General features: G+C 47.3%; 1 protein-coding gene across 1 annotated transcript; it reads right to left on the reverse strand.

Annotated features, from left to right (window-relative positions):
• Positions 1–1,992: 1,992 nt before the first annotated feature.
• CNOT6L (CCR4-NOT transcription complex subunit 6 like) lies at positions 1,993–21,434 on the reverse strand. The gene is made up of 12 exons (XM_027741191.2): positions 21,372–21,434; positions 8,778–8,899; positions 8,379–8,565; positions 7,801–7,886; positions 7,560–7,649; positions 6,716–6,784; positions 6,261–6,418; positions 5,534–5,688; positions 5,110–5,261; positions 4,179–4,403; positions 3,514–3,716; positions 1,993–3,262 (listed from the first exon to the last, which is right to left on the reverse strand). The coding sequence occupies exons 2-12, from the start codon at positions 8,887–8,889 to the stop codon at positions 3,050–3,052; spliced, it is 1,650 nt and encodes a 549-aa protein (XP_027596992.1). The 5' UTR covers positions 8,890–8,899; positions 21,372–21,434; the 3' UTR covers positions 1,993–3,049.
• Positions 21,435–21,486: the final 52 nt, after the last annotated feature.

Genomic DNA, 21,486 nt, shown 5'->3' on the forward strand with positions numbered 1-21,486 from the left:
TTTCCACACCACTTTCTCCCTGACCAAAACCAACCCCAGATTAGAAAAGGGATCCGAACCTTGGAGGTCTCAATTTCTCACTCACGATTTGTAGCCGACATCTCCCCAGCCTGGGTGTGGAAAGCTGGTCTCCAAAAGCCCAATACTTGGGATTAAGTGGGAGCTGCAGATGCTCACCACCTTTGTAAAGTGAAGCGTGAGAGGGCAAATGTGGATTTAGGAGTTGGGAAGGTGGGAGCCCATCAGCCCTCCCAGTGTTACCTGAATGCTGGAGATCACGGCGAAGCTGCCTTCTGGAAAGGGGAAGAGTCCAAGATTTTGGATTTCTAGTCCATAAAACACAAAACAGCTGGGACACTCGGGAAGGAAAGCTTGTCTGGGACCCCACTAGGCCATACCTGGAGAAGGAAAGGTGGTCTGAGACCTCACTGGGCCATCCCTGACTGCTCACACTTGTTCCCGCTCCTTAGAGTGAAAGAAGGAAACAAAAATATTCAGCTGCATTGTACAAAATTCTCTTTTTATATATATATATATATATATGTATATATTTACACACACAAAACCCCCATATGGAACAGATTTACCAGGCTGAGTTTTAAAAAGTTGCTTGTAGAAGGGTGTTGGATTTTGTTTTCTCTGCTTGCTTTAGGCAGTGCTGTCGCTTGGAAGTGGACACCAGGCACCGTGGTTTTGAAAGGAAGGAGCAGGGAAAGGCTTGGAGCCTTTTTTCCAGATATTGGCTGCGACATGCTGGGAATTGAGGAGTGGTGATGGAGAGAACAGCTGGGAAAAAAGCACCATCCCCTCACTGCTCCTGCTGGGAAGTGAAAACAGAAGGGAGCTGGACAGGAGAAAGGCAGGTAAACATGTGCATTGACTGAAACATAAACAAGATTTTGTTTGTTTGTTTGTTTGTTTTTTGTGCAGTGTCTGTTAAAAAAACATTTCTGTGTTAAAAACCACACGGTGTGATGGGTGTTGGGAAGTGCATTTGGCAGCAGAGAAAATCCAATGGAACACCTTCCCGCAATGGAATACTTCCACCTTTAGAAACCAAAGGAAAATCCAACTTGAGCAGCTCACCTTTGCCAGGGTTTGGGTTTTTTCCATCCCCATCCTCTCCCACCCTGATTATTACAAAACATTGGTGCTGGGTTTGTGTTTTTATTACTAAACTCCTCTGCAGTTCATAGACAACCATGGGTGACTTGGAAATTCCATTTTATACAAACAGCTCAAAAAAATACTGGGAGTGAAGTATGGTGGGAAACACTGCTCACGTTGGGAGTTACCGTGCGTGGAGGAACAGGAGGAGCAGGTCAGTGCACACCTCCAGAGAAAAGCACACCCCCCCTTCACAAAAAAAACATACAGCAGCTGGTTACGGAAAGGTAATGTCCACAGAATTAAGTTTTTCATGCTATTCTACTTTCCAGTACTCTCAAATCCATGTGCCATAGTCAGGTGGGGAAGGCTGAGGTATATTCAGAGATACCTGCACCCAGAGGAAAATCAATCTCTGTAAAGGGCTTTTTTTTTTTTCTTTTTTTTTGGGGTTGTTGTTTTTGGTTTTTTTTGCACAAATCAGGTGCCACACAGGAATTTTCCCCAGCTCCCATTGCTTCCAATTGATCACAGACCACTAATGATGCCTCCATTTTTTAGGCACTTCTTTTCCAAGGGAAAAGTTGTCGTTTTGTTGAACCCATTTTTGCATTCTGGCCCACCCCACCCCCTCCCCAACCTCCAACCAGAGTCAGGGAACAGTTTCTCCTCTAATTGGGGTCTTTTTTTCCCCCTATGGATAATATCCACAACAAAGGAAATGTTTAATTAAAGAGAAACAGCCTGACTTGGCAGTTTTGCAAGACAGAAGATGGCTCCTTAGTATTTAAAACTAATTTCACAATTTAAATTGGACTTTTTTTTTTTTTTTTTTTAAAGTATACGAATGAGACATAAATATAGGCTTATCAATCTGCTTAAAAATTTCATTCACATCATGGAAAATGTTTTTCATTTATTAAAAATATCACATTTGGAGACTAGAAACAGTAAAGTGCATGAAAAGTTTCAAATAGAAATTCAAGAAAATCTTATAGCAGCAAAAAAGCAGAATAAAGAAAAACTTAAAAACACAGACACGACCTTTTCCTATCACTGTGCCTTTTTTTTTTTTTTAAACATTAAGCAGCCAAACAGGTTTGTGTTTTGTTTTGTTTTTTCAGAAAACTGCATCATGTTTAATGCCTCTTCAGGCACAAGGTTTTGAACTGGCCACCCAGAGCATTAAAAGGAAGGAAAAAAGGATTTCCAACACATCCAAAAGAGCATTAACAGTTGGGAAGGAACCAGCAGCTTTTTAATTCAACCCTGACCGACAACAGCTCCCAAATAAATTGGCATCAGGAGGATTTAGAGCTCGAATTTGATCACAGATATTTGGCTATCTTTGGTTTTCTGATAGTAGTGAGACGAGGGGCAGGGCCACGCCGCCAATCATTTATAGTCATGTATTAAGTGCTTCACTAATGTGCAAATTTTATGTTGGATGCAGAGTTCAGTCTCTGTTTTGGGTTCAAACAAACAGTATTTCTAATATTCTTCCTACAAAACAACCATCTCTAGTTTTGCTTTTCTTTTGTCTTAAAAGGTTGGCTCATTTCGCCACGTTCTGGAAAAAAGCATTACCTTGAAATATGTTAAATGCCAAGTTATTAATCTCATTTGTCCGTTTAGAAGTGCAGCTTCCTACTGAAAACAAAAAGCCAGTTTAAAATAAAATAAAAAAAAAACAAACCAAACAACCCAAAACAAAAAAATTAAATTAAAAACCTGGAAAGGGGAATAATACTTTGGTTCCAGCCCTAGTGCCAAATGATACCAATATGCACCAAAATGTGCAAAAATCTCATATCAAACACATAAGGAAAAGGAGCTCGAAGCAGCAGCTTAAGGTTGGCCATACTTCACTCCTATATACTTGGATTTACAACTGTACAGGTCCGTGGGAACAGGTCCGTGCCCTTCCAGGGGCAGGGCGGCACTACCTCCGGCTCGGGAGGTGCACCCCGTTGACGAGAGGCAGGAGCGGAGGGTGGAGTTCCAGCTGGGTGAGCAGGGAGAAGTGGTCGGAGGGGATGTGGGGGTGTGGGCACCCAGTGATGTTGTTGTCCACCAGCCACTGAGGGTCCAAAGGCCCCAGGACTCCGAGCACGTTCATGTGGGTGTTGGAGTAGAAAATGTAGTCAATCACACCCTGCGGAGAGAGGGAGAGACACCGGCGTGAGAACGGGGACCGGCGAGAGGCACCGCCCTGGGACTGAGGGAAGACATCCCATTCCCATTAAACCACTGGCCACAGCCAGGCTGGAAGCCCAAAAATTCCAGGAAACCATAAAGCTGCGAGCGGCAGGAACAGCACGAGTAGGAAGCAGCAACGAAGCGCTTACAGGGGCCGAGGGAAAGACACCCAAGGGTGTCAGGGAATTAAGACAAATGGCTGCTTACTTTGAAATCAAAAGTGTAATTGGTGTAAGGCATCAAGTTGTTCTCGTAGGCGCTCTTGAGCTGGAAGCCGTGCGTGATCCTGCCTTCGGAAGCTCCGTTCTTCCCGTTCCCGCTGAAGTTCATGAGACACTCGTTGTAACGCAGCTCCTTGAAGTCCTTGTGGTTGTCAGCCACTATGCCGTTGCTTAAGTATTCCACTACACCTGTTGGCAAGGGGATTTAGGGACACAGGACTCAGGGAATGTTGGCCTCAGAGTTAAAAACCAAAACACCACTGAGACATGTCAGGAGATTGGAAAAGATGTTAACTAGCAAAGCAAATCCCTCTCCTTAGGAAGTTTTTATCAGGAACTCGCACGTTTCCTACTTGTTATTGCTTCTCCAGGCACGGGGATTTATTTAATGATTTATTTAAGATCTATTTGTGCTTTCCTACCCTTTTGTAGGTACCACCAGCTTTCCTGGAGCATAGAGCCGACTACAGAAAGCAGGTGACTCAACCAGAGGACTCCCAGTCTCTCCATTCAGATTCCAAAGACAGCTGTTCCTAGGGGAGCTTTCATCCATACCTACCCAGGGAAGTGGAAACCGCCCCGTCACCCTCAGAGGAAAACGAGGATTCAAACGCTCTAAAAAGGCAAGTTAAAAGTGAAGGTGAGTGTTACCTGAATCAGGCAGGGAGTTGAGATCCGCACACAGCACCAGAGGGATGGAGTTCAGATCTGCTGTCGGGCTGCTGGGCCTGCTCGAGGCTTTCTCCAGGATGTTTTTCAGTTCCGAGACAAACATCATGGTCTGGATGAGTTTCACATCTGAGTATTCGGGGTCCCAGTGCATGTGGGCATTGGCCACGATGAGCAGCTGCTTGTCCACGTGAAGCGATTTCATACCTGGACAGACAGGTACAATTCTGGCAGTGAAAGGTTGCTCCCCCACCTGTTAATCCTCGGGGTGTAGCTACTCAGGGCTCAGTGTCACACACACCATCAGATGGATGTGTTTTCATTGCTCAAACCTGCTGATATGCCTGCAGAATGTACCTGGGTGCGAAACACTGTCGCTGTTTTTACTGTTTACCTGAGCTGCAAGGTGGGGCACAAAGTCCCAGGCAGCTCCTTCCAGGCCTGGAATTTAGCTGTTCTCTTCCTTTGAAGCCATCAAACCCCAGCCACGCAGACAGAGCAGGGTGGCAATTTTATCTATGTTGGAATTGTCTGCTGCATCTTGATCAAACTTAATGAAAATGTGACAGTCAGTCAATCAAGAGGCAGGAAAAGATACCTGATGATCTCCTTCTTCCACGTCAGTATGTTAGCACTGACATCTAATTACTGGGGGAGGGTGGAAGGAGTCAATCAAGGGGAGAAAAAAGAGGGTTGAAAATAGAAGTTGAACATTATTGTCAACCACCGGTAAGAGCAAATGTGTGTAAATACAGTGGCCTTGGGAAAGCTGGGTTGTTCAAGCAGAATTTAACAAAGTAAGGAGGGACAAAAGCTTGGGAGTAGTATTCTAGGAGACGGATTTACTAGAAATAACTCGTGCCTTTCCGTGGAACTGAATAACCCCTGGAAACACCACCACGGCCATACTCACTTGCTCCAAATAATTCCTTGTGCACCTCCAGCACCACGGCGACTCCGATGTTGTCCTTGGTCATCACTCTGTTCAACATGGCTTCCGACCCTTCCGAGTTGGCCATGGCCACCTGGTTGAACTCCACCGTGTGCTTCTGCACCAGCGTGAACCTGAGCCAACACAGGGAACCACCTGTCAGCAGGGGTGACCCACAGCCCCCGTGGTGCCACTGTGTGAAACCCACTACTTGTCTGTTCTCACAGCCCTCCCTCCATCCCAAACCACTCCAGCTGTTTCTAGACGTGATCCGAAAGGTGTATTTTTGCTTCCGGAAACAGCGAAAACTCCCAAAGGGAGCTCAGGCTTTGGGAGACTTCATCCTAATCACTGAGAACTGTTCTGAGGTTTGAACTGTTTTTAAAAAGCTGCTCCTGCCCCTTACTTTTCAGTTTTGAAGAATATGGCGCAGCCATCCACATGCTTTTTCTCCTGCTCGGACATGATTTTGGCACGTGACTTCGGAGAAAAGAATCCGTCGTATCCCCGTTCCTTCAAGGCTGGCAGAAAAAGGGTGAAGTATTGCTCTGTTTCCACTTCCTGGAATTGAACACAAACACCTCGGGCTGAGAAGTGAAGGGGAACCCTTCCACGTGCCCGCCTTGGCTTGCGGTCAGGAGCTCCCACCGGAGCGAAGAGCTGCTGTTTGCACAAGCCATGTCACTGCCTACACTGGGAGTGCTTCCTGCTGGGAACTCGTCTGCATCCCTGGACACCCTGGGGTCCCTCACAAAGGTGAAGTGACAGGTGTCTTTGGAATAGCAGGAGATTGCACCCGGTATTTTTGACACTGGAATGCGGATACCGTCCTGGGTTAACACTTGGGAGAGGCTGACAGATATCCAGGAGGGATTGATATTTCACCTGGGAGCCCTTCGGCACAACGGTCTCTCACCGCTCTGGAACGAGACCTTCTCTTTGTGGTAACATTTGGGCTCCCAGAGGATTTCAGAGGTTGATCCCACAAGCACAGAGCTTGTATTGGGAAGCCCTGGAATTTGGTATCCAGCAGGTGACTATGATGTTCTCAAGGGAACATTTAATTCTAATTTAATGAACATTTAATTCATGTTTTCTGCTGCTGATGGAAAATGCAGTTATTTTCCAGTTACCTGAAGACTAATGATATCTGCATCACAGTTGACGATTTCTTCCATGATTCCCTTTTTCCTGTACTCCCAGTTGAGTGCCCAGGATGGGCAGTAGCCATAGAGCTGCCGGGTGGCGTATTTATCACACAACACATTGTAACACATAACTGTAAATGAAGCTGGAGGGAAAGGAAGAAAGAAAGGGAAAGGTTATCAACCCCTGAAAATTACAATTATGAACTCTTTCGCTTGGGCAAGAGTGGCTGGAAGAGTTATGACAAAGCCTAACACAGAAAAGAAATACCAGCATCCCAGTCAAATGACAAAAACTGTATTTACAGCACAGCCATACGTTAATTGTTCCAGCATAAATGAACACAAATTGCTGTTTTCACTCTGATCCAGGAAAATGAAGCCCAAGGCAAGTTTTTCAGTGTGGTGTTGTGTGAACACAGGGGTAAGAACCACAGAGTTACCTGAGGGCAGAATTTGGTCTCGTTCTTTTAAAGTAATCCATGGCCTTGGAGGCAGCTGCTCTGGATGAACTACAAAAAAAATTAAACCAGTGATTAATTCAGGGTTTCTCTTTGTAAGTTGTAATTTTTAAGTCAAAACGGTGACTGAACAATAATGTGCTTTGTACCCCCAACTCCCCGAGTCTTTTTATGCTCCAGGGGAGGTGAAAATCGTTTAAATGACTCTAGTAAGAGAAAAATTGTCAGTTGTAAGATTCATGACTGGTTTTGTCTCTTTTTTTTTTCAGATTTAGAAGCACCACCGAAATATTCCTGCAGCTTGAATAATCTCCTTAAGAAGGAGGGGTAAATCCTGGTGTGCTTCAGACATCCCTTCTCCAAGAACTTTGCCCTATATCCATCATCCCTGCAGTTGGGGGACATCAAGTGGCAAAGCAGAAGGCCCAGTCACAGAACCAGAAAGCAGGATTTAAGTCAGGTACTGGATGTTCTTAATGGCTTTGGTGTTTCTCAGTCTAAATTTGACATTCTGTGTGCATTCAGATGATCACTTTTCGTGGGAGCTACCAAAACGGCTTCAGCAAAGAAAACTTTGCACTTGGTTGGTAACTGAAGGGTTTCAAGCAGAAAGCAGTGGGAACAGCTGGCTGTAACACGGGAGAAGCTCAGAAAATCCATGCCAGCCTCTTGCAGGGTGTGTGAGGGTGTGTTTGTGGGCATGACTGGAGCCAACTGACAAGAATGCTAAAGCAGGTAGGAAACACTGCAGTGGATCAGAATCTTGTTTTAGCAGCAAACTCTACTTTTAAACCCCCCTTGTCCACCAGATCTGTAGGGGCTGTACCTGCTAGATTGTCAAGCATGTAGTTCAGTAGCTTTCGGGTTCCGTCTGGATCCTGGTAGAGGCTGAGAATATCTTGGGATAAAGGATTGCCTGCCAACAGCAGAAAACAGCAGCGGGGTGATGAGTGTAATATCTCACAAAAACTGTCAAAAAGCCTTGAGGTGACAGACAAAGCTTTTGAGCCCAGACCCCTCAGGAATTCCTGAGTACTTGTAGGATTATGGAACTGGAAGGAGCTCACCTTTCAAACCCAGGGTTTGTAGCTGGAAGAGCCGTCCAAGTTCATAAGGCAAAACCCGTAACAGATTGTTATTTAAAAGCAATTCCCTGCAGCAAATGCAAAAACACTTTGGGTGAGTATCACTGCACAAGAAAACTCCCGATGCACTGTACGCTGCTCATCTTCAAAGAGGACATTTTTCACCCTGAATTTATTATGGAAAGATATGCCAATCTTCCTGTGTCAAAGCACAGGGGAAATACACTCATTAGGGGGGAAAAAAAAAAAAAGCCACAAAACCTCCAAAACGCAAAATGAAACCAAGGAGAATTTAAACTGCAGGCAATCACCAAGCCTCAAAGAATGTTTCAGAGCAGAAGACTTACAGTGATACAGAAGACTTACAGCTTACAGTGATGTATCAGTGATCAGAAAAGAAGGGCAGTGAAGCCAAAAGTAATTACTAGAACTGAAGCTCTGCACCAATCTGGAATTTTTCAGGATTGTTTGGAACACAAGAACAGAAAGCAAACTGAAATTCTCGCTCCCGATCCCACGATACAAAATTTTGAGAGGTCAACCAGAATAACTCCTCTCACCTGAGAGACACCATGTTTCCTAGTTCTGCTGGTAAACTTCTGAGTTTGTTGGATGACAGATCCAGGTAAACCAGATTGTGGAGCTTGGCAATATCAGGTGGAATGCGAGTAAGATTGTTGTCATTGAGGTGCAGAGCCGTCAGGTGCGTCAGCGACCAGAGCGACGAACTTAAGCTCCGCACTCTGCCTGGAAGAGAAGAGCAAGGAACCACCCCTTCACTCTGGAACCATCGGATACAAACTGCAGGGGACGTCAGAATGATGAGATTTCCAGCGTGGAAGTCCAGTACCCCTCCTCCTCCCCCAGAAAAACCACGTTCCCAACAGGATCCCCTGCCTGGAAGCGTCTGCTGTGATCTGGGGCAGCAACAACCGGAATTCAAACCCCAACCAACTCACCTGAGATCTCCAACTCAGCCCAGTGTGACTTCTTCCCGTTGGCTACCTCTTCTGCTGACATGATGGTGTAAATTCTGCGAGGATCTGGAGGATCATATTTTTCCTTTGGCATCCCTGTTAGTCTGAAAGACCACCACAAGCGTTACCATCTGCCACTCGACAGCGCTCCTTCATCGCCCTGCCCCGGGGACACTCGGCAGCAACACGTCCTGGAGTTCATGTCTCATGTTCGTTAGCTCCATTTTCCCATCAACTATCCAGCTTTTCTCTTTTGTGCTTCTTCGTGTTTGGGAGCAGCCAAGACCTTTCCACTCCTAATGACCCAGGAGCTCAGGTAAAGTTCTTGTTAGTTCTGGGCACACGGGGCTCCAGCCCAGTGCAAAACAGGAATATCAGATGCACTCATGTCCTAAGGGCACACCAGATTCATCCCATCTCATTGTCCTGACTCTAGTCAGAAGGGAGCTCCAATGTCCCACTCAAAAACATCAGGAGACATTTTCTTCCATACCTCCCCAGACCGTTGTGCTGAGCAGGACTGGGTGTGTTTGGTTATAAAACACAAGGTTAGGTGAGTTTGCTGTTTCCTGGTCTTTTCTTCCCCAGACACACAAAATCCACAAGCCTCGATTTTACACAAATCCAAAGCAGCTGCTCCACAGGATGCAGCTTTTCCCCCACACCTCTCCTACAACTGGCTGCAATAGCTGTGAAGCTCTTAAAACAGCTACGTTTGAGGAAACAAGCTGAGGTTTTTTTCAGCAAGTCCAACCAAAGAGACATCCCACAGACCCTTTAGGAGCGTACAGCACTGCAGTTTGTTCCAGCTGACGCAGGCAGCCGAAGCCGCGCTCCGGCATCGCACGGCAGCGGGAGCTGGCAGGGCTGTCCCCTGAGAAGGGTCTCAGTTACAGGTCTGCTGCTTCCTTCCCGAATGCCCAGGGAAATTCCAGGGGCAAATGCGAGCCCCACATCTAATTATAGCCCCCTGCTATTTCCAGGTGAAGTCACACGGCGAGGAGAGCCACGGGATAAGAGGATTCTGCGCTCACACTGCCCGGAGCGGGGCCGTGAATGAACGGGTTACTTAAGGACAAGGGATTAGACCTGAAATCCTTCTCTCCTCGTCCCAGAACCCCAAAATCAAACAACACAAACAGGCCGTGCTTTGGGAGTGCTAAATCTCTACTGCTTGGGTTTTGCTGGATTTATCTTCACTCTTCAACAAGTGCATGTGCAGAACTGAGGAGCACTTGAACAGATTTCTAAGGGGAAACACAAAAGCTCTGAGGGGGAAAATGGAGCAGAAAGCCAGCAAAGGGTTTATGGCAGAAGGGAGCTTTTACAATCTCTACGTCTTAATCATCAGACATTTGAACTGATCCAGGTGGGTCTTTGTTTTGCTGTTTAATCTGTCACACTCGAAACAATCTGTACTTCAGCACATCTGGACCCAGGGCATGGCAAACTTTGCTGTCCAGCTCCCAGGATCTGGGCGAGTGCTGCGTGGTGGAAGTCCCTAAACCCACGGTGGTGAGACCATCTGAGTCACCCCATGCTCATGCACAGCAGCCCAGAGATGACCACTGCCCAGGTGACACCATCCGAAAGCTCCGGGACTGCAGTTTCCTCCCCGGCAGGGCACCCAATTAAATTATGTTGAAGTATCACTCATTAAGACAAGTGCTCTGCCAATTCAGAGTGATTGGTGGCTGTCAGAGGCCTTCCAAAGAAATGAGCCCTGAGCTGTGAGGCAAAGACACGCACATTTTTCAGCTGTTACTCACTTTAATACGGCTTTGAAATCGCAGTGAGTCAAACAGGCAGCAGTGTCATTGCCACAGTTACAGAAAAGGGAAAACAAACCTAAATCAAATATACTTTTTTTTTCCTTCTACATAACAGCAACATTGAGCAAGACTTGAAAGCCACTATGTGTATTTCTTTTTTAGGCCAAAAACGAATTTCGCCTCGTTCGCCTGCTTGTCCTGGAACTAAAACAATATCCAGAAATCCCAGCCTGCTTTTGCTCAGTCTTCAGGGAGCTACACTGAGTTCCCTGAATCAGTTAATCCCAAAATCAGATGCGCATGAGTGCAAATTTTCACTGGCTTTTCTTCTAAAGGCTCGCCTTGGAAAACTTCAGACTTCGAAAACCTGCTCTCTGCTACAGATCTAGTCATGTAACCGTATAGTGTGACCCTGATTTTGTGTAAATCAAACACAAAATCTCTTCCTGATTTTGTGTAAATTAAAGAAAACCTGAAGTTGACAACACCGGTGCCTTAGTAAGAACAATATTTAAGCTCTGGGGGTTCCTAACATAAGTCTTTGGGTCCGAGTCCATCCCCAAAAACCTGAAGCTCGCTGGCAGAGCAGGATTACTAAGTGTGGTCCCAGGTGAGCTTAAGCAGCCCTATCTTAGGTGTATATAAGAAGGGCCAGGGGCAGGTCCTGGGTTTGCCAGCAGTAGGCCTGTGCCTGCCTTTTTTTTTTGACTTCTGTTTTTTTATGCTGTTTTACTGACTGCTTTTTTCGTGTATGGCCCACGCTGACTATCATTTAAAGCCTGGAAAAAAAAAAAAGGCAGAATGGAACAGTACTGAAGGTGTGGAGTGTCAAAGAAGAAAGGCTGAGCTGCGAGGCTGCACCACAGGCTTTTAATCTGAAGGTATGTTTTTCTGGGCAACAAACAACAGGAGCTTCTGGGTTTCAGACAAGCAGTCCCTTCCCCAGGGAGGGTGGAGGATGCATTTCTTAAATTACAGTGACTACAACACGTTTTGTTTAAGCTCTTTCATACCTCAATGCATAAATGAATTGCCTGTCTCTAACGAGGGAGCAAATGGAAAAGAGCTGTGGCTGCATCTCCCTGCAGCCCTGTGCTCATGGATGTCTGGAACAACTCCAAACCCTCCCTCCATCAGAGTGACATTCTTTGTGATCCTTTTTTTTTTTTTTTCCTTCCCCCAGCCTCTGTATATGGATGAGTCAAAGTGCTGAAGCATTTTGAAAACTATGCAGCAGACAGGCCTGAATCACTCCTCCTTCCTCTGCGCCGGCCAGCCCCTTCCATAGGGTGATCCCTGCCAGGAATCTCCGGTGCTGACGGGGCGGGAGCGTGTGCGTGTGTGTACACACGGGCACGTGTTGTTTAACGCTGGGAAGTCGGACTGGGAGCCGGAAAACATTTTTATCTGTTGATCTGTGATGTGAATATCTGTTTATGTATTTTGTAAGCAGGCCCGAAGGGCTGCAGAGGGAGAGGAGAAAGGCTCTCGTCTGCACTAAGCGTGCTCTGCTCTCAGGAGTGTGTGACAAAAGTCTCCCCATTCTGGCCTCCCTAAGGAGCTGAGAAGCACAGCCAATACCCACTAATACAAAAATTGGCTCAAGTACTCTGGGAGGGGGGAAGGAAAATCAGGAAAATCAGGTGGTTTTTTTAAGGGTATGTTAGGGGGATTTTAAAAAACACTGGTAATAGTGGGATATGTATAGATGTGTTAGCTTACGGTAAACTACTTTGTATATCCATATATATGGTATCTACTGTGCATAGACCAGCAGGAAAATATTGGGGAGTGGGGAATTTTGATAGCCTTTTGCTTGGATCTGAGCCTTCTTCACGGTTCTTCCCTGCAGGAATGTGTCCAGCCACCTCTGTGTCCACTGTCTCTACCAAGAGCCCAACGAGCACCCAGAGTGTACCATCCCAGGTAACTCTCTCTTTTCAGTTTCTTATTCCAAGTAACCTGTTTGGGAGAAAAGATTAGCAGGGAAACAAATACAAATGCCTCCTCGTGGGTTTTAAATTAAAAAAAAAAACAAAAACAATTTCTGAGGAGATTTCAAACGATCTTAGAGGAAAGTATAATCAAAGTACATAAATAGAGACTCCTTGGCCATGAGTAAGTATCCTACAAACAGGAAGAGAGTTAAACATCTTTGCAACCCTCTGGTTCAGCCTTTTAGTTCCTTAACTTGAATCTTTTGGGGATCTCTGTACTGGTGCTGATAGGATGGAGAGCTGTTCCTCTCAGGTGTAATTGCCCAGGATGTTTGTGCTGGGAAGGAGAAGGGAACAGACTCAATCCTCTCTGGCACAGAGCACAGGGAAATAAAAGTTGGTGGTGGGAACAGGGACAGGTAAGAGGTAACCATGAACCTGCAGCTGGCAGTAAATTCAGCAGTGGTGGGATCTCAGGGGGCTTCCTGTTATCACTCCAACAGAGACCATAAAAGGCCAGAGAAACAGAGCAGTCATAGAAGCAAACCCTGGAGAAAACCAGCAAAAGCCAAGGGGAGGAGCGGGAAGGGAGGGAACGAGCTGTATTTGATTAATTCTAGAGCCAACTGGCACACACTTGATGGAAATGTTAATTGTCCTACTGACATATACCCACTAGTTATTCCCCCCTTTCCTCATCTCCTCTAAATGAAGCACAGGCTCTTTTCTTAAATCACAGGTAACATAAGAACATCCAGGTTTCCACCCTTCCTCTTCCTCCGTGTCACACCCCCACTTACAAGAACAGCTGAACTATTTACTGCATGGCAAAACTAAATAGCATTACGTAGGGAATTTTTATTTCTGTACTTAGTTAACATTCAGTTTTCACTCCAAAAGAACAGTTTCTGCTCTGCTGGAAGTAGCCAGTTACCTCTCACTGTGTGCATGGCAGCTCCTGAATATCTGCACCGAGTCACAGAGTGATACCTGCCTTTGTCTGCAGGTGCCTTTTATACTTTTATGCTTTCAGAGGAGCTCTTGGGGCTGGTTTACATGCAAACACGGGGCAGGTCACTCCCAAAAAGTAAGGCTCTGCTTAACAGAAATGCTGACAAGGGGCTATTATAGAGCAAGAAGAGTTTCAACAGCCAGCCTGTAAATAAATCTAATCAGAAGCCCCCAAAGGGTTGGTTTAAATAGTATATTTATTTATTTACGCGAGTATCTCTCAGTGTTCCAGAGAAATGACCCATTTGCAATGCTGCTCCAGCCCCTGGAGAGTGCTGGGCTTCTAATGAGATCCAGGACAGAGTGGCTTAAAGGATTAGGAACTGAAGTCACTGGGAGCGTGGGGAGGGAAGCGGCCAGTGCCGGATCAAGACAAAAACGCTCTCCTGGGCTGTGGGCACGGGGCAGAGCTTAAAGCGGGTTTTCCTAGGACTGGTTTGACAGCCAGAGGACTGGGGAGACAGAAAACTCCCAGCAGCCAGAGCAGAGTAAGCTCCAAGTGTTGAGGTGTGTGAAAGTCCCTCGGAGCCCTGAGGGAAAGAGCTGCTTTATTGACAAGCCTGATCCGACAGCCATTCAGTCACCGCTCAGGAATGACAAAGACCCTGCTCAGGTTGCTGCCAGCCAACACCTTGTCTCATTCAACTCCTCGGGATCAATAACTGGAGAGGAGTCAGCTATCGACCTATTTTTTTGAGGGAAAACTCCACCGGAATCACGAATCAGTAAACGGGGAGCGGCCTTCTCAATGAACCTTTCTTTAAAGTACAGCTGGAATCATCAATAACCTTTCATCCCTCAAAGAAAAGTTGGTGCTAGGAGAAAAGAAATGAGATTATTTCCACGGCCACGACGTTATATTCCCCTTTCAGTGGGAGGCTGCCAGCACTTTCACAAAATAAGCAAAGCCCAGCAACACTTCAGCTACTCTCCCTCCACGACTGAGAGATAAGGCCTGGCTTATCACCCACAATCTGTTCTTCCCAGCAATAATTAACAGCCTGCCACCATAAAAACTCACTGCAGACAGCTTTAAAGTTACAGGGCCTGCCCTGTTCAGCTACAGGTAGGTTTGGATGAGTCAAGATTTTAAAAGAAAGGAAGACAAAGGAAAAAAAACCCAAAGGAAAAAGTACACACCAATAGTGGAAACTGTTTTGCAATCGTTGGCACAATAAATGAGCCCAGTTTGAACAGGCCACAGGATGCTGCCCCAGTGCTCAAAGTAGCTGGGCTTGTATGCTCAGGATAAGAGGGAAGGGATCTGTTTAAAGCAAAGCAGTTTATAGGCATAAACCCCGTTCTGCATAGGGTATATTTAAATGTACTTTGCTTTTTAAATCCAGGAAGTAAAAAAAGCTTGTCTGATAGCCTGAGCAAAGCATATTATTTGGATATCGAAAGACTCTTCAGCTGCTTCTGTATCTGATGATCCCAATCTTTCCCACGAGCATCTACACCATACTTAAACTTCCAAATAGAATCACAAACTGGTTTGGGCTCCAAGCCCCTTCCATCGTGGCCTTGGACACTTCCAGGGATGGGGCAGACACAGCTTCTCTGAGCAACCTGTGCCAGAAGAGATGTTGAACCTGTGTGGGGTTCCTCTGTTCGGCCACTCAAAGGGATTTCACCTAAAGCCACGAAAAAACTTTGGCAAGTTTTGCTGAAGTTTTTCAAGCAGGTTGGTTTTCTGATATTTCTCAATATACTGGCAGGTGAGAAGTTAATTGCAGAGTTCTCTGAAAGGAAGTTAAAAGAAGAGAAATACAGTCCAAGCCATCCTGCTTTAGAGAAATGGAGTGTAGAGCAAGAGCACAGACCCAGTGGTACGTGCAAGAGGCAGGTATGGATTCAGGAATGCTGAAGCCTTGTTGACAGCTTCAGGTTTTAAACCACATAATTTTCCAAGTAGAAAATGCCTGTGAGTTATACTCATCTCCCCCACGTACACGTCCAGGGTTGTTTTGTCCAGACCTGCCATGAAATAAATGGCCAGTGATTTAAAACTGAACTATTCCACCTGCCCAGACAGTACCTGGAAGCAAGCAGAAAAACACCTCGCAGTTCAGCACAGGACTAGTCTCAAACCTCCTGGTCTCAAAATACTTAATAGATGTGCTTCTCTCACCCACTCAAAATATTCCTAATTTGTCTGGTGAACTCCACTCCCTCACAGTCTTTTGCTGGAGACTAAGGAGGAGAAGGAAGAGGCTCGCTGCACAGGTACAAACATGTGCCTGCAGACGGAACTGCTCCCGGTGGTAAAATGCAATTTGGCCGGAGGAAGAACTGCAAGCCAAGAGCCAGCTGACAATGGGAACCCGGCTCTTCCTGGCACCTGGGACTGTGTTCTGGTATGTGAGAAGTCATCTGGCCCCTGCTCTCCTTTTGCTTTCTTAACTTTCCAAAACAAAAAGGGATTCAGAGGAAAGGCGTTCACAAGTGGAAATTTCGGCGGGGCGGGGAATTCATCCTGTGCTGGCTCCTTCCAGGGCCAGCTGGAAATCAGCGGGGCAGAAGAAAGAGAAATTGAGTTTTAAGCTATAGAGGAAGCAGGAGCGAGTTGGCTGGAACTCCTCTCAGTACTGCCCCGATGGGCCTTTTCCTGCCCGGTGCTGCAAGTTCCACAAGGCCCAGAAAATGTGGAAAGGAGTGTTTTCTTTTACCTGGAGAGGGCAGGGACTGAGCAGTGCATTCCAATACGTGCTCCAACAAGGAGAGAGCGAACCAGCTCTTTGGAAAGGCCAAGAAAGGCTGGCAGTTCCACGGGGCTGGCAGTGGTTCCTGCCTGTGCTGATCCCCATGGATGACTGGGTGACACCTTCACATTTCCTTCTGAGAGTTTAAATTCTGCTCCAGCTCCCAGCCTGGAGCAGGGAGAAGAGCAAAGGATATTCTCCACGTGGAAAAAAGAAAAGCTAAACACCTGCAGAAGCAAGTCTTCAGCACTCTCTCTAGATTGTTCCTAAAGCCAAGCCAGAGCCTTTTGAGAGGGCCTTTAGATTGATTTCTTGGGAAGGGGAAAAAAAAAAAGAAAGCAAAACTAATTTGTGATTAGAAGGCACAAAGATGTTCACTCAGATGGAAGCATTCCTGAAAAGCGAGGGGGAAACTACCCGAGCAATTCATTCAGCTGCCCTAGAGGGTAAACAGTGAACTTGAGCACCATCCACAAATCCCGATTATTATTAACAGCTTGACCAAAAGCTTATGGTTTTTGTAGTTCTCTTTATACTTGTGAAATCTGATGGACTGAAAAAAAAATACGTTTGACACCAAAGCAAAGAGGGGGGTCCCTCTGCAGCAACACGAGGCTAAGCATTCCTCCCTCTCCTGCACTTTGTGGAGCTGCCTCAGCCCAGAAATACTTTTTGGCCTTTACAAAAAGCATTTCAGATGTTTAATTGGGTCTTTACTTTCAGGCAGTTGGAAGCAGCAGTCTGGGGAGCTGCTGACTTGCAGCAGCAACTGTGGATGAAGGATCCCTAATCGGGAGCTTTGGTTCACATTCCCATTTCCAACACAGCCTCCAGAGACCACGGGTGTGTGCATAACTTGGGAAGAGGAAAGGCTCCACAGGTAAATCATAAATGCCATTAACCACTTACATCAGGAAATGCCAAAGCAGGGGTGGACACACACACACAGCCTTATCTGCTCCTTGTTTACAGGTGCAGGTTACAAGGTGAAGTTAAACTACTGGTGTGCAAGACACCCCACAGCTCAGTGGGGCTCTGTCCCATTCCTTGCTGCAGCTTCCAAAATCCCTCTGGTTCACTCACTGCACCTGAGCTGTGGCTAAAACTGCCTGGAGCTGATTTTTCTTCGCCTTGGAGCATTTTTCTGAGCGATGGTCTAACGCCTCCCCTTGAGAGGGATAAAATGTGTTTCTTGTAGAACACCATACAGTGTATTTCTGCCTATCTTTAATCCCATTTCAGTGACCACTTGTCAAACTGCTTTCTGGTGGTGTCTGAACGCTCCTGAAGTTGCTTTTTGGGTGATGCCCAAGAAACTGCAAAGCTTTTTCTTCTAAGCAGGGCTCCAGAGAGATTTTCTTCCACTGCTCTCTGTTATTCAGACTAAGTTCAGCTTGGGTTGAGGGGTTTTTTTGGGGTAGGGTGGGGTGGATTTTTTTTCTTGTTCTCAACTCTCCTCATACGAGCCTTTTATGACACAGAAGGAGAGCAGCAGAATTCCAGAACTATTGTCACCACCTAAAGATCTTGATAAAGAAACATCCCAAAACAGTCTCTTTTTTTTTTCTTTTCTATCATTACAGGTGAGATGGAGAAGCTGCACAGCCCAATCACTGAAACCCAAAGAATTAATCAGGTGAAGTTACACTGTGAGCAGCACCCAAGCCTTGATTACAGCCTGTCATCAAGGGAACCACAGAACTTGGACCAAAAAAAAAAAATATTACAAGAGGCTTAGCATTTAATGCTCTAAAGTAGTAAATCCACAGCAAATCCTCCTGAATCTAAATATGCCAAAGACATATTTTAACTTATTTTCTAAAGTTTTCTCGAATGCCATCTTACACTCCCAAACTAAGCTCCACTGTTGCTTTTGCTTTCTCAGTAGTATGCAAATCGGGTTACATCCCATGCCTCGAGTGCCCTTTTGGCATCCCAAAAGCTCCTTCCAATAAACAGTAAGCAAGCCATTTATTTGGATTTATCTCCCTTTTTAAACTCAAGTAACCCGCAAGCGTCTTCTTTTTAGAATTTTTGGGGGGCAGTTCAAAAAGGTTTGCTTAGATATTATGCATGTTACAGATACATAATTTTACCCCTTAAAACCAGAATGACCTCCTGCAGGTTTTAGTAACAAAAAAAAAAAAAGAAATACACCTCCCCACTTGTGCACATTGAGTCTGAACAAAAAAGTCAACAGCTGCTGTGATCTACCTAAATATAAGTTTTAATTCTTGGTGGTTTAGATTTAAATTAAGTAGAGACTTACCCAGTGTGGAAATTAATTCCTTTTTCTCCACTGGTGCCTTTTCATTTTCCTACCAGAGTCCACATGCACCTTGGGATCACCTTCTGGCTTATTTCTCCTAAGACTGGTGTGAAAGCTCAACTTGGTCAAAAGCCTGCCTGGTTTTTTGGCAAAACCAAGGGTGTCAGTGGAAAACAACCCCAGTTCACATGGGAAGAAGATAATCCCAGTTTTAACATGAAATGGAAGTTTTACCAATGCCTCTGGACCAAAAGAAAACAAGCAGCTGCAACATCACTTACTTCCACAAGAGAATTCCCACTGCAAACTGATGGAGCTCCTACAGATTCCGGATAGGAAGAGGAGAGCCTCACACAGCAAATACACCCGGAGCAGCCGTCCCTTCCCTTCCCTTCCGAGCCAGGCAAACAAACACCTGACCACGCTACATCCCTGGAAACACCGTGCTCTACTGGCAGACAGGGAAAAACAGCCTTTAAAAAACGAAAACAAGCTCTATCAGTAAAAGTGCACTTCTGCAGATAAACTGCTCCTGCAGCTGGGACTTCTGCTGGCACAGCTCTGTCGGTCACGGGTCACACTCCGGCACCGCACGCGCAGACAGAGCTGTGCCAGCAGAAGTTTGCCATGCAAACCTGGGGGGAAACTCGGGAGCCACTAACATCGATCTGCAAAGGCCTGGGTTTTTCCCACAGTCTGACGACGAGGAGCCTGTCTTACCCCTGGCACGTGAATCTCTTGCTTCCAAGCACAGAAGAAAACTGGACTTCACACAGGAACACGGCAGTGCCTGTGAGCCATTTACACTGCACTTTATCCTTCAATTAAATACACAAACTGAGCGAGGAAGAGCCCCCGTAGGAAGGGAAGATAAAAGGGAATAAATTAAGTTGTGCTGTACTTCAGCCCTTGGAGCAGCCCGCCCTCACTTTTAACAGCAAGAAGGGAACAAAGCTGAAAGTGTTTAACGGGATTTGTGTGGCAGACAGCAGAGCATTGCAGAATTTCCACCGCTCCGTGAAACCCAACAGCTGAACTGTAACAGGACTTTTGGCATCTTCAAAAATCCCCGGAGGAGATTGAATGCCCGAGTTGGTGCTCAGGCAGAAGTTCTGTTTGGGTGAGTCCACACGATACTGCGGATCGTTATTCCAGAGCACGGAGCAGCGAGATGTCAGAAGCGCGCGCTGCCCATCTGCTCCGGAGAGAAATTATAAAATCAAGCTGGAAGTAACCTCCCACCACCCTCTGGGAGGGGAAGGAAAGCCACGGAGAAGGGCTACGTCCAGGAAGTTGGGTCAGGCTGCGGCGCAAAGCAAACCTCAACCGTCCAGCACGTGGGAGAGGGACGTTTGGCAGCACAAATTTCCCCATTTTCCACAGGGAGAACACAGAAGTAAAGTCACTGGCAGTCCCGCCTTTGTAGAGGCCGTGCTCTGCCTTCCTCAGAGCTTTCTGGCCCTCCAAAGCGGGACACAGCTTCTAGGAATTCCTTGGGTTGTGTCACGCTGTCGTTAGAAATAATGTACTATTTTTTTTCTTTTTAAAAATAAACACACGAACATCACTTTCATCATCAGTCATGTCTGCGCACCCTGAGTGACTTCAGGGTGGGGTGTTCTCCCCTCCACGCTAGTTTTGGGTGGTGGGGGAGTGTCACAGAGAGGGGAGGGCACAGGTATGAATTTAACTGTAGGAAATTCCCCGCTTAACCAAGGCCACCTAGAATCTTTATCAGCAGGCCGGCTCCTGAGAAGCTGCACCTCCCCAAAACAAATACTCAGCCTATTCAAAGTTTCCAAAATGGCCCGATTAAAGCCACTGGTCTAAAGATTTCCAGAAGGTCAGACAAAAGCTGGTGGAGCAACTGAGCCCTTGGCCATGTTTACCACCAGCACTTCAGTTTAAAAACCAAGTCCCCAACTGGGACAAAAACTCGGTGTTCAGGTGTGTTCTACTATTTGCAAGCACTGTGGCCTGGGCTGGCAGCACAGGTTTTATTGCAGGTGATGTTGCTGTCATCCTCCTCCTACGGGACTGCTGTGGACCACTGGGAAACCACTAGAGAAAGGTGGTGAGACCAGCGACCCTCACTACAAACACACCCTCACTCCACAAACATCCTTTGCCAAAAAACACCCTCACCAACCTGCTGGAGGGTCACCCACGGTACCAGGTGAAGGTCCCATTATGGGACGTGGGCTGGCATGGAGGAAGCTGCGGCCAAGTGCTTGTCCCACAGCTTCACCACATGCTTTGGGTTCACCCCATGGCCGGGATTTGCCCCACGGCCAGGATCTGTCCCACAGCCGAGGTTCACCCCATTACTGGCGTTCACCCTGTGGCCGGGATCTGCCTCACGGCCGGGATTTGTCCCATGACCGAGGTTCACCCCATGGCCAGGATTCACCCCACGGTTGGGATTCACCCCACGACCAGGATTTGCCCCACGACTGGGATTCACTCCATGTCTGGGATTCGTCCCACGACTGGGATTTACCCCATGGCCAGGATTCGCTCCACGGCCAGGGTGTGCCCCATGACCGGGATTTACCCCACGTCCGGGATTCACCCTTCGGCCAGGGTTCACCCCATGGCCAGGATCTGCCCCATGATCCGTCCCACGGCCGAGATCTGCCTCGCGGCCGGGACCGGTCCGCTGGCTGAGCTTCAACCCCAGGGCCGGGACTCGCCCCCCGGCCGCGGCTCCCCCCACGGCCGCCCCCCGCAGCCCCGCGGCATCCCCGCCGGCCGCCCGGGGCTCGGCTGCAGCGCCAACCGCGGCCTCCGGGGCCGCGCCGCGGGGCCGATCCCGCTCCCCCCTCACGCGGTGCCGCCGGCGGGGCCCGACATGGCGGCGGGGCCGCTCCCGCTCCCCCGCTCACCTGCATGCGGCGCGGCGGGGCGGCGGGGCCGGCGGGGCGGCGGGGCGGGCACCCACGACATGCGGGCGGCGGCCCGCGGGCGGCGGGGACGGAGCCGCGGGGCCCGGGCGGCGAC

Source organism: Pipra filicauda, unplaced genomic scaffold, assembly GCF_003945595.2.
Source record: "Pipra filicauda isolate LSUMZ 115617 unplaced genomic scaffold, ASM394559v2 scaffold347_size1265977_pilon, whole genome shotgun sequence".
NCBI lineage: Eukaryota > Metazoa > Chordata > Aves > Passeriformes > Pipridae > Pipra > Pipra filicauda.

Coding starts and splice junctions, on each gene's coding strand:
- CNOT6L (XM_027741191.2), bottom strand. CDS start 8,889: ATGCCAAAGGAAAAATATGATCCTCCAGATCCTCGCAGAATTTACACC. Junction 7,650..7,800: donor ACAAACCCTGGGTTTGAAAG/GTGAGCTCCTTC, acceptor TGCTGTTGGCAG/GCAATCCTTTATCCCAAGAT. Junction 5,689..6,260: donor CAGATATCATTAGTCTTCAG/GTAACTGGAAAA, acceptor GTTCAATTCCAG/GAAGTGGAAACAGAGCAATA.